Source organism: Centrocercus urophasianus, unplaced genomic scaffold, assembly GCF_019232065.1.
Source record: "Centrocercus urophasianus isolate 14NV4802_14NV808 unplaced genomic scaffold, USGS_Curo_1.0 seq_10, whole genome shotgun sequence".
In the NCBI taxonomy this organism is placed as follows: domain Eukaryota; kingdom Metazoa; phylum Chordata; class Aves; order Galliformes; family Phasianidae; genus Centrocercus; species Centrocercus urophasianus.
In genome coordinates, this window is record NW_024884142.1 from 86628041 (window position 1) to 86640219 (window position 12179).

General features: G+C 37.4%; 1 protein-coding gene across 5 annotated transcripts in view; it reads right to left on the bottom strand.

The window, feature by feature from the left end:
• Positions 1-12179, bottom strand: part of ENAH (ENAH actin regulator) — an 87193-nt gene that overhangs the window by 28445 nt on the left and 46569 nt on the right. For all 5 annotated transcript variants that reach the window (XM_042809655.1, XM_042809673.1, XM_042809666.1 and 2 more), the window contains exon 4: positions 3539-3623. In XM_042809655.1, the coding sequence (XP_042665589.1) occupies positions 3539-3623 (85 nt within the window). The remainder of the gene's footprint in view (positions 1-3538; positions 3624-12179) is intronic.

Consider the following 12179-nt stretch of genomic DNA (forward strand, 5'->3'; position numbering starts at 1 on the left):
AAGAAGAAAACCAACAGTAGAAATCAGGCTATAAGCACAGAAAGCGATGAGCAAACTTTCCTTTCTTTACATTTTAACTACTAGATTTCTACTTGATTGCAGGATATGGGTGCTTCTTTTCCTTCAGCATTTCTGTACCTGTTTTTAAAATAGTTGAGGAATTATATTCAAAATCATGAATTTACCAAAAAAATGTAGACCCTTATAAGGTGGTCATAAATTAAGATCAAAGCTTGAGGAAAAAATATATTTAATCTGTAAAATACAATCCATTCATTTAAGCCTTTTGAAAAATGATAAGAACTGCTACCTTTGTCAGCCTCTGAACTTGGCCACTGATGGCCAAGAAGCCTCCCAAAAGATGTTACAAATACTGCACCATGTCAATACTACTTTCTAGCAGTCACACAACCAAGTTCTCTTTAATAGAATCAAGGCAAACCCAGATACAAATAAAAGCTGTAAGCAAACTTTAAATATTGAACACCTACGAAAAAAAAACCCTACTACTATTCTGCTGTTGAGTTTTGAGAACTTCTAATAGTTTTGATTACTTACGACAAAAGTCGGTCAACTTTTGGTCCATTACGTCCCTGAAAGATAACAGGTGGCTTGTATACCTTCATTATTCCTTACAACCTATACACTTCCTCTGTTTCTGATGCTCTTGGTCTCTTTATTTATGAAGCAGCGATGATTTTGAAGTTATTTATAAACATTAACTCAATAAATTCCTCAGTGTTGTGCCAGATACCAACTCAGTGAATCATATTCCTGACAATATATTTATCATGGCTAGAAGAGAACGTAAATTTATACTCAGGGGTGGCACACAGCGGCATGTCATGAACTCATCTTGTATTTTAAAACGTTAAGTAACTCTGAAGTTATGAGCAAATACCTATGTCGACTGAGGTTGCTCATTACCAAATAACCAGTGAAATTTGCATATACTGCCTAGCACTCTGACAAAATGAAAAATAACTCTTAGGACAAAAGAAAGCCTTCACTTCTGAGGATCAAACAGAATCTTAAGTGTTTTAAAGCTTATCATTGTTATATTTAAATCACTGCAAGTTACAGAAGGTTAAAAGTTATCCTCAAATACTCCCTGGTTTTTTTTTAATATGGAAAGCATGTACCTGTGTTAAGGTTTCTTTTAAGAAAATGACAATTAAAAAACTTACTGGGTGAAATTATTTAATTGACCACTCAACCTATAATATTGGTATTACAAAAACCTCAGTGTTTTACACTGCATATGTGGTCCTAGTGGCTTTATAGACTGTTGTTCAATGCATATGAACTGATGCAAACATTTATTTAATACGCTCTGAAAAGTAAAATTACTATTTCAGTACTTTTATTCAAAACATAAGACATCTAAAGGATTTCTAAAACAACAATCTTTGAAAAATACAGTACACTTCTGTTGACAAAGATTTAATTAAATTCTTCAGCTTCCAGATTCAGTAAGATTCCTGAACAGCTATAAAAGCAAAGTATAACATCAACGAGTTGAAGATCTCCCTTTAATAAGCCATTCTTCACCGGCCACTCCTGTGGCAAAGTATTTGTGAGGCAATACTTGTGTCTATTTGTGCCTAGGGAAGCCCTGAAGTTACAAGTCACTGAAATTAGCCCTGTTTCAAAAGCAGGAGGTTAGACCAGATGATCTTTACAGGGTCCTTTTCCAACTTCACTTATTACGAAAGCAGATCTTTTATTCAGACCTAGAATTAATCACCCAAAATGTATTCTCCTAAACGTTCTTAACGTGGAAGTTGGTCAAACACTACTGGATTGAGGGATTTTTAAGGGAAGGGATATGAGACCAGCACTTAAAAGAGAATTATTATCGAGTCACACCGTAAACAGAAACCCTTCGTCCCAAGAGACACATTTCAGTAGCAATAGATCCTGCAAAGCTTGCATTTCTATTGAAGCATCTCAACTCCATATTCCTTCCCATACAGTAACATTCATTCCCTTCTCCTGTGCTCTCATGTCTTTCTGCTCCCCACAGCACTCAATTCTGCCCACTCTGCCACTGAGACTAGAAATGTCACTCACAGACCTGTAAGAAGTAATACATACATAAGTGCTTTTTTCCCCAACTATTTACTATTCTCTTATCATAGGAAGGCTGTTGCTATTACAGACTGAAAGTTGAAAGTGCATAAGATGTAGCTCAGAGTTAATTGAACTGTATTACAATCATATGCTTACAAAGACAAAAAAAGAGAGACAGCAGAATATTCGTGATGCGTTCTGATAAAATTGTGTTTCTCTTAGGCTTGTTGACACAAAAGCAGTATTTTCCCACAAACAATCTGGCTATCAACATGAGTAAGTACTCATTCTAGTTCCCCATCTTTTTTCACAGGCAGAAAAAAAAAAAGCAAAGACAAATCAAAAACAGGACTAGATTTCAAAGAGGACGTTATATTAGATGAAAAGAAGCAGAGCACACAGATCAAATGAGAAGTGAAGCCATAAGAACACCACCTAATAATATGGCCTTTATGCATAAGAAGTTTCAAGAGACTTTCAGAGCTCTTCATACGGGGCAGCACTTCTTTCTGGTGACATCCATTTACAATGCCTCTCTGCTAAGTTTTTCAGCACTAGAAATTTCAATTAATAAAGCCTTCTAAAGGAACAGAAAGGGAAATAACATTAAAAAAACATTACAGTGGAACAAAAAAGATCAAAAGAAAACAGCTGTTTAAAAAATCTGTCAAAGGAAAGGAACATAAAAAGAGACCTTTATCATGACAGCATATTTACACGTAAACACCTTAAACAGACAGATTTGTAATGAGCTTCTTGATGTTCGTTTTTAAACAAGGGAACTGTCAGATAAAGCAATTCCTCCTCAGATCTAACAAGTGTCACATACTGCTGGAAAGACACAGGCAAGTATGACCAATGTTGATGTCAGTACTTTTCTCCACAAGTGTAGAGAATTCATGTAATATATTACATGAATTGTTTGTAAATTGGCCATCTGTTTTCACACACCTCTATGTAAACTAAGCAAAAAGTGTAAAAATAGAAAAATCTTCAGTACTATTGCCAGTGAGACCCAGCACATTAACACTGTTCCTGTTAGCACTGAAAACTATTACGTGCATTTCACCGTCAATCTGGGCCACTTACTTTTCATTCCAGGACCCCATTCCTTACACCTGTACTCTGCGTAACCCAAATCACTCCTAGCGCCCCGTCTGGAAGGGAACAGTTAATCTCTGGGAGCGGTTTGATGGTAAGACAATCCAGGACTGCTTCACAGGCAGTGAAGACAGTCCAAGACCTTTGTTTTTTTTACTTTCAACTCTGATACCACTACCCCAAAAGACCCTGCCATTTCGTATACCACTATCCCAGAAACTCTCCAAACAGCACCAATCTGTACTGACAGGCAATAAAAGAAGGACTATGACAGTTTGGAAGTCCTCATCATTTAATTTCTCATTATCAGTGAAGGGCAACTACACTCTTCAATTGAACAGCTTGCTCACTTACAGTACCATACCTTCTCTGGATGTCCAATTCTTCTTGTGATGGGCCATTTTGTACTTGAGAGGGAAGCTGTGAATTCTGTCGAGGCAACGTAGGACCTAAAAGTGAAGACAGATCATAAATCAATGGTCTGGACTTCTACTCCATGAGGGGGGGGGAGAGTGCAACAATCTAGGCACATGAACAGCCACTGCATGACATAGAAGCTATCTACTCCTGCTTTGTAAGCCAAACAAGCTCAACAACATAATACAGCAAATAAAAGCTGCAACAAACATTACCTGATCTGCAAAATGGATTTATTTCACATGGATGAAGCTTTTACAGAAATGCAAAACAAGTTTTTATAGATGATGGGACTTAACAAAAGCTTTGAAAAGCACCCATGTCTGTTCTTTTCTTAAAACAGTGAGCAAATGTTCTTGGAGGAACAGAAAAGGCTCAAAAACTATAGCACTCACCTAAATAGAACACTGGAAGTTTAAAAAAAAAAAAAAAAAAAAAAAAAAAAAAAAAAAAAAAAAAGAGGAAGAACAGGAGAAAAAAAAAAACATCAGAAGCTTATCACCATACTGAAAGAAGGAAAACAAAGTATGCTTCTACAAATCACATCAAAATTCATTCAGATTTTAGCCTCTCAACTTGGATCAGAGAAAATCCCTTTTGGGGTAGGCAAATATTGTATCAGAAGGAAAAGGCACATAACTATTGCAAAAACTGCACGCTCTACTAAACACAAGAGATGTAAACGAGAAGGACATCACTTATCGGTGACTTTTTACTGGTGGGCAATTCTAAAAGCAAAGAGGCTTTCCTACTTTGCTTGCAAATACCTGTACAGTACAAAATTATTTAAGAATTAACAAAATTGAAGGACAGAAAATTGGAATTGCATACTGCACATAGTAAATGTTTTTTTTTTTTTTTTAAAGCTAAAATGGTTGGTAAAACAAAATCAATTAGATGGCAGCTACATCTAAGATTACAGAACTTAGCATCAAAGAGAAGCAGGACTAATAAAAATTGATCCATTTCCAAGGAGGTCCCAAAGCAAAACAGGAATTTCTTGCCAAGATTCCACAAAAGTAGTTAAGAGTGGGGGGGTTGTAATGAGATCTCATCCATCTCAAATGTCAAAATGTAGATGCCGTTTGCCATCTGAACTTGGGAAAGTCATCCAAAACATAAAGCAACACATTGAGACATAAAGGACAGTTAATCTGCCTCAGATTCAGCAAACAAGTGCCCTGTTCAAAGGCAACACAACAACAACAAGGTTACTCAAAAAAAACAGCACTGTATTGTTTCCACTGTCATCATGCATTCAGTGGATCCTGAATACGCTAAAACTTTCTGTATCCTACAGTTAAAGTGTAACATATAAACTTACTTATAAAATAAAGAAGTGGAAAGTGTATTACAGAGGTTATCTTTCTTATTTATTTTTTTAGCGAGCATCAGGCCCTCATGTCTAAGCGCACAACAACAACAAAAAAAGTGCCTTGGATGCACTACTTTTGCTTGGAGCATCATTAAGAGCTATCAACAAACATGAATCTTTATTACTTTCGATGCAGAAGACCTACCTATATTAATAATAAAATTGTCAGTAAACGGAAATATACTGGTCATCTGGAAAGTTTTTCTGCTTTAAAACTTCTGAAATTAGATTTCTCTGCTCATCTCCCCTGCACGACAGCTGCCAGGCTTTTATGCCCATTAAGCTGTGACTGAAGCTCTCAGGCAGCCCAGGAAGCAGCCTGGCTGTCTGCACCATGCTCCAGCCTTTCATGGCCTTTTAGAATTAGACACTATCCAGGAGCAGCTGTATGGCTGCACAAAGGTACTGGATGCCACTAAGTGCTGGCTACGTCTCACATATTCCTTTCAATCAGACCTGTCATTTATCAGAACAAACCACATAGGTATAAGCATTAGAAAACAAAGAACAGAAATTAGAAAAAAATGAGAACAACTTTTGATGATGGCTTTGCTCATTCACTAACTGGAACTATAATACAGTAGAAACAACTTGATCAAACCTACACCCACATGAAGTGTTCACTGAAGACAGAAGGGAAAGGAGGGAAATGAAGTAACACAGATTGGTTGTTGTATCTTGCTTTTGTTATTCTACAAATAGAATTTGTACTTAAAATGATTATGTTCTACCATGGATCACAGCTTTGTGTCTCATTGCCTCAAACTTCTTTGCAGAATACATGGTGCCAAAACACGCAAGCCAAGCTTGCAGAATCTAATCAACCCACCCTAGCAAGTTCTGGTACTTCCTTTGCATCTGTACATGCAAGAAACCCAAACACCTGCTAACAATTAACACAGTTAGGCTTAGTACCTCATATTTTTGCCATAAGAAAATGCAACCTGAGCATAACAAAGGCTTTTAGAAAAGAAATGGTGAGCTGCAGAGCCATCTGGCCTGTTCACCAACAAGTTTCTCTCTGCAAACACACAAAAACCCCACCATGCTGATGGATGTAGGCAAGTTAGAAGGTACATATCAAGTGGCAAAGCATATGTCTGATGCTATAAATTCATTTGTTACAACAGCCAAGACCACCATTTCCTTGCTAAACTGCAAACCTTCAGAAGGGGGGCAAGATGCTATAAAAAAGCAGAAGCAAGCAGGAGCTGGGTAATAAAAAGCTTTCTCAGAGGCTTCAGGATACTTCAACATAGTAACATCAGGCTCACAGAGAAGCAATCACAGGCCCTGCCTGGAAGAAGCCTGAAGCAGCAGGATTACTATCTTGAAAGATCAGTAGAAACCAAGTACAACGTGAGGCTGAATGGTCCGTGCATTTTGAGTTTCAAGGAAAATCTAACATCTTTCCTTCTCTCAAGAATGTACAGACAGTGCACTCTGGCATATTTTAACAGAGGATATGATTTCATATTTCATCCATCTCCTTTAAAGGCTTTCCGTTTTTCAGCCTGTTCTCACCTTTGCATCCCCCTTTCTCTGCAACAGTTTGGACAACTGGCTAATGAGAGATGGACTGGAAATCCAATGCATCAGGAATCTCCCCTGGGAATCAGGGGAACCAGAATCAGGGGAAAAGCCTGCCAAAGCTGCCTCGCCCAGCAGGTCAGGGTCTGTCCTGGTTCTTCCCACAGATGACTGCTGGCACCGCTCAAAGCAGGACATCAGGCTGCAGGCAGCTGCATGGGCCAAAGTAAGCATCTGCAGTATCACCTTTCTAAAACTGACTTAACTCCACATGGCTGTTCAAGAGCTGAATTTATTAATTCCAGTTGCATAATGCTATGAAGGTGCAGCTAGCAAGTTGGCAGCAGAAACGCATGATTTTCTCAATGCCTTTCAGCCTGCTTTCCCCCCACCCCTCAGTATCTGCAATTGTGTTGTCCTGCTTTGGAGCTTTACTTCAAACTCTTCACCTTGCCTTTTTTAACATCCCTTGTCTTACCTTAGTAGCATTGCCAAAGCACCTGAAGACAGTACATTCCTGCAAGGCAGTAACCACAAAAAAAACCAGGGTATCTACTATTCGATATAGGAACAATCCATGAACTACAGGATATCCAAGGACCTGTACAAGGTCTATACAAGGCTACAGAAGTGCATCTCTTCATTTAGTAGGACAGGCTTGCTTCAGAGCTGGTCATACAGGGGTAGGTCAAGCCAACAAACGTATAAAAATACAACTCCAATACAACTGCACTGTTCAGAATACAGCAGTAAAATGCAAGCTTTTAAAAATCAAGTGTCTTTAGAAAAACTTGACCAACTGTATCACAGGAAATTTATTTGGGGGTGAAGATATACAGAGAAGCAGTTATGAAAACAACCCAGTAATTATGAATTCCCATTGCTTAATTCCTCAGCGTATCAGCGCCAAAACTACATAACATATCCATTATGTAGCCTGATATTCCAATCTAAGTAGGAATGACTTTTCAAGGACAAATGCAGTGAAAGCAGACAGCAAGTTAATTTGTATAGGCAAACACTATAAAGGTAAGTGCATTAAGAATAGTAATGAAAGCCTTTTCCAAAAGGTTATGAAGGACAACTTGAGCAGATCTACCAAGCAAAGAACACACTCCAGACAAGAGTTCAAAATAGAACAAAAAGATACAATTCTGCTGTGGAATGTAAGAACTTTTATAATGCAATAATAAAATTGTGTATTTTAAAATAAATGTTTCATCTTTTTAAACAAATGGAAAGCAGACTTTATTTGTTTCCTACTACCAATCCCTAAAATAGGAAAAGTAGCAATGGCAAAGTAAGCTCTTATTTGTCTCTATTTCTTCTGCTCAGAGCCTGTCCTACTGCTGCGCATCACAGAATAAAACCTTGGCAGTGCTGCTATCTACTCCTCAGCAAAAGCAAAGTGGCACCACTCACCTAGACCTAGATTTGGAGTAGGGATTCATAAATAAAACTACAGCAGTCAAAAACCAGGGCATTAACAAGTAAAAAAAAAAAAAAACAACACTACTCAAGTACTTCTGCATAAGCTAATCATTTTCCATTTAAGACTTCCCAATTTTTCCAATATCTACATCCTCATATATGGCTCTCTTTTTATAACTGCCTTCAATTGAATTAATAGACTCATTTTGATTTATTTTAGCAGAAGGATAAGTAGGGTACTTTTTTCATTCTTTTTATATAGAAAGTCAATACTTTTCATTTCACTTCACAGATACTTTTAGTTGATCAAGGTAATAAAAGGGGCCAAGAATAAAGAAGACCTTCAAAAACACATAAAAATACATTTGAATTTGAGTAGAGATAAGCCTTCTATCAAAGCCAGCAGAGCCTCCTTATCAGCAGCAGCAGAGCCCTGAAAATAAAACTGCTGGGTGTTACACTTGGCTTGGGAACAAGCTTGTTTGGCAACCTTACGCTTGTGGCTTCCCTCCCTACCACCATTCTACATAGGAGGAAACAGAGACAAAAGCTTCTAGAATATAGTACTAAGGTCACTTAACAAAATCATACAGTATGTCTTCAAAAAGAAGTCAAAAGTTAAATATATCAATCTACTGCAAGCTATTACATTTTTTCCCTGATTCTGTAAAAATGTCTTTAAATAGCTATCTTACAAGCAGTAACTGCTTTTGTATAATGCTAAAATGAACGTTTATAACAAAGTGATATTTCCTCAGTTACATTCTTGACTGTATGACAAAGCTGCCTGAAAAAGGCTTCAGATTTAGTCTAGCTACAAATTCTACTGGGAATATTTAAGACAAATACAACTCTCAGGAGAAAAACATATCATTATCCACTGCTTATTAAACAGAACTTTATCCATAAAATTAATATACTTTTACCTATGATTGCTATTCAGTTAAGACCAACTATCAGTTTTTCATGAAATTCTCTGGATTGCCAGTCCAAACCTCAACACTTCCATGTGATATAACAGTTATCCTCAATAACCATACAAATCAGAAATACCACAAAGGTAAAACTTAGAGGTGAGCATATCACTGAGAACTGAGCAACTCCCCCTGCTCTTCTCAATACCACAAAGAAGTTGATGATTGTTTTGATAATCTTACACGCAACTCAACTGGAAATACTTTGTCTAAGCAGCAGCTCAATTTATTTCATATCAGGATTTTGGCATGTAAATCAGGATTGGTTATTACAGAAGCTAACAGTTAAAAAAACCTCTCTTTAATCAATCCAATATACAAAAACAAGAGGAAAAGCTTACTACCAAAAACAGAGATATTAGCTTGCTCTTGACAACACAGGTAATACCACATCACATTCCTATATTCTGACAGGGAGTGCTGACAGCCTGCTCCAGAATCACCGAGAGGACAGGTACTGAATAATTACACCACTGCAGCAGAATCATTTTTCTCTTGATACAAGTTTTAGCATGATGAGAAACACAAGAGTGCAAGGAGAAGCTCTCCTTCCCCCTACTTCCTGTGTACTTCTCATTTCAGCCTCCTATAATCTCTATACGTAATACCATGAGGCAACTCCAGTTTCCACCCCCAGTTTGTATTTCCCAAAGACACTAAATTATTCAGTCTATGATATGAATAAGTCCATTCAAAGATTTAATTAACTATCTTGCCAAAAGAGAAAGGACCATATGTAGCTGTAATTCCAAAGCTGTGAATAAAGCATGCATTTTTTCCTCTGTAAAGGTTTGATTCTTTAATAACTAAACAACTTAACTCCCAGGGTTACTAATCATTTTAAAGAAACACGACTTCCAGTTCCCTTTTTACTGTTGGATCAGCAAAATAAAGACATCTTGGGAAGGAAAAGGTTCTTCTCTTCTTCCTGATTTTCATATGAATTAACACATCATGTAAACAGAAAAAAAAAAACCCAAAAAATCGAATCCTACATGTGCATGATTATATTAAAAAGAATTAGTATAGGCTTTCTGACAGCTGTACAACACCTTTCAGTTTTCCCTCACCAGCTTTCAGTGCAAACAACTTTAAGAAGCAAACTGCAAACATACCTGTTTTCTTCTGTTAGCAAAGCCTTCCTGGGACTAAAGACAAAGGTGCTACAAAATAATACTACTTCCAGAAACACATTCTGCAGTAAAACTGAATGATATCTGTTTCTTCTTCCTACCTCCCAACCTACAACTCCCTTTTCTACTCATGTTTGCCTCCATTGCCACGCTTCTCTTGTTCCAGAGTCACTTTGTACTTACAATGCAACACAAAACCTACACAGCAAGCAGTCATCTTTATTCAAGACAATTAAGACCAATTACCAAATACCTGGAACACACAGCATGCAACCTTTAAGCCAGAAATCTTCTTCAAATGACCTCTTAAACTGATGACATATTTGTCATTTGGATAAGGTGTAGTACCTCTTGACTGCCTGCAACAATTACTTTAATGAAATGAAACCTTCCCAAGTGAGTGCCAGAAACAAAGTTTGGTTTCTTTTAATACATCTCCTGAGCAGGAGTCCATAGCCTCAGTAGGCTGCCTTAAGTCTCAGCAGAAGGATTCCACTCTGCATGCTGTCCTTCTGATACAGTGCGCAGGGGGCCCAGCTGGTCTGCTGCTCTGCTCAGCAGAAGCACAGGGATTGCTTGCACAGCTACTGCAGCCACACAAAATTGAGTGAGAACACATTCAGTTCTGTATTATTCCAATAACCAACATTCAAATGTAAGAGAAATTGCAATAATCACATAATCAGCACTCCAGATCAAGGAGAGAAAAAAACTAGACATGCAGCACATTTCAAACAGTTTCACTGCCAAGCCAGCTTTGAGAAAAACACTTTTTATTTTTTTAAATCAGGAAATTGCTGTTTACAGTAATGTTTTTCTTCTGCTCCAACTTCCAACGCTTTCACTCTGCCTTCTAAGCTCGTTCGAATGACAAAAAGCCTGTTGTGCTCAGTACTGCAAGCACCCTGTCTGCCCCTGCAAGTCCACTAGAGGGAGAGAGATACTAAACTAAGCTTGCAATGAGGCCACTACGAGTAGAAGACCAAGGACATTTTTCCAATACATGCAGGAGAAGGAGATGAAGACTACATCATTTTAAAAAAAAGAGTAAGCTCTAACAGCTCCCTGGCAAACCAAAAGCAGATCAACAAAATAATCTTTAATATTCCCCAGAAGTCATTTAGATGTCTGTGAACCTTAGCATAAAGCCATAGCTTTATGAATTTCTTAACAGTACACTCAGCTAGCATTAAAACTGGATTTCCTTCTACGAATAAAAATAACCAAACTGCTGAAAGGAATTACCAAAATGAAAAACACAGCGGGAAATAAGGATACTGCAAGAATCAAACTTCTACAAAATTGCTTACAATGGAAGTGAGGTTTATCTATGCTGGATTTTATTACTTAGATTTTAAATGTTCTTTTAGATACACCAAGAAACACGGCAGTTTCTTTTGTTTTATTTTAGAGGAAAGACAAGCTCTCCTCTTTAGGTACACATTTTTGAAGCAGTATCACAACAACAGCTAAGATACACATCACACAAATTCTTACAAGTCTAGCAGGTAAATCAGAAGAAACAAAACCAACCAATATATAGCATGTTGCCTTTCATGTACTAAAACGAACTGTATGTATGCATGTGAATGCTTTTACAACCAGCACTGCAAAGCAAGGCGGTTTGATAATAAACACCTGGAGCACATGAAACATTTACAGTCAAATAGTCCTTAGGAAAAGAGAACTCTAAAAGAGAACATCCAAGCAGAACAGGATACACAATTGGATTACTTCAGGTGGCAAAAGACATCTTAATTTTAGCTACCCTTTATTCTTTGGCCTCATATACAAGCACTGCAGAATGCATCATCCCTCTTAGTGCAGACAACTTAGAATCTAAAGGCAAGTTCTTGACACAACTATCACAATGAAAAGAAACCTAAAAGTCACCTTTCTTTTTTTTTTTTTGCTGCAGTTAGGACAGCTGTAGTAAGGTTACCCACAGCATCTCTTATACAAGAGAAAAAAACCTGGCACAGAAGAACTCTCTCTTGTTACAAGGGCAAACTTTAAAATTTAATGAGGACAAAAGAATTCTATTTGATTACATGAACACAAAAGTCTCTAGAAAGTCTTGTAAAATAAAACCTCCCTCTGCGGATGTCCCAGTGTTATACTGATCATTTTGCAGTAATATCTATC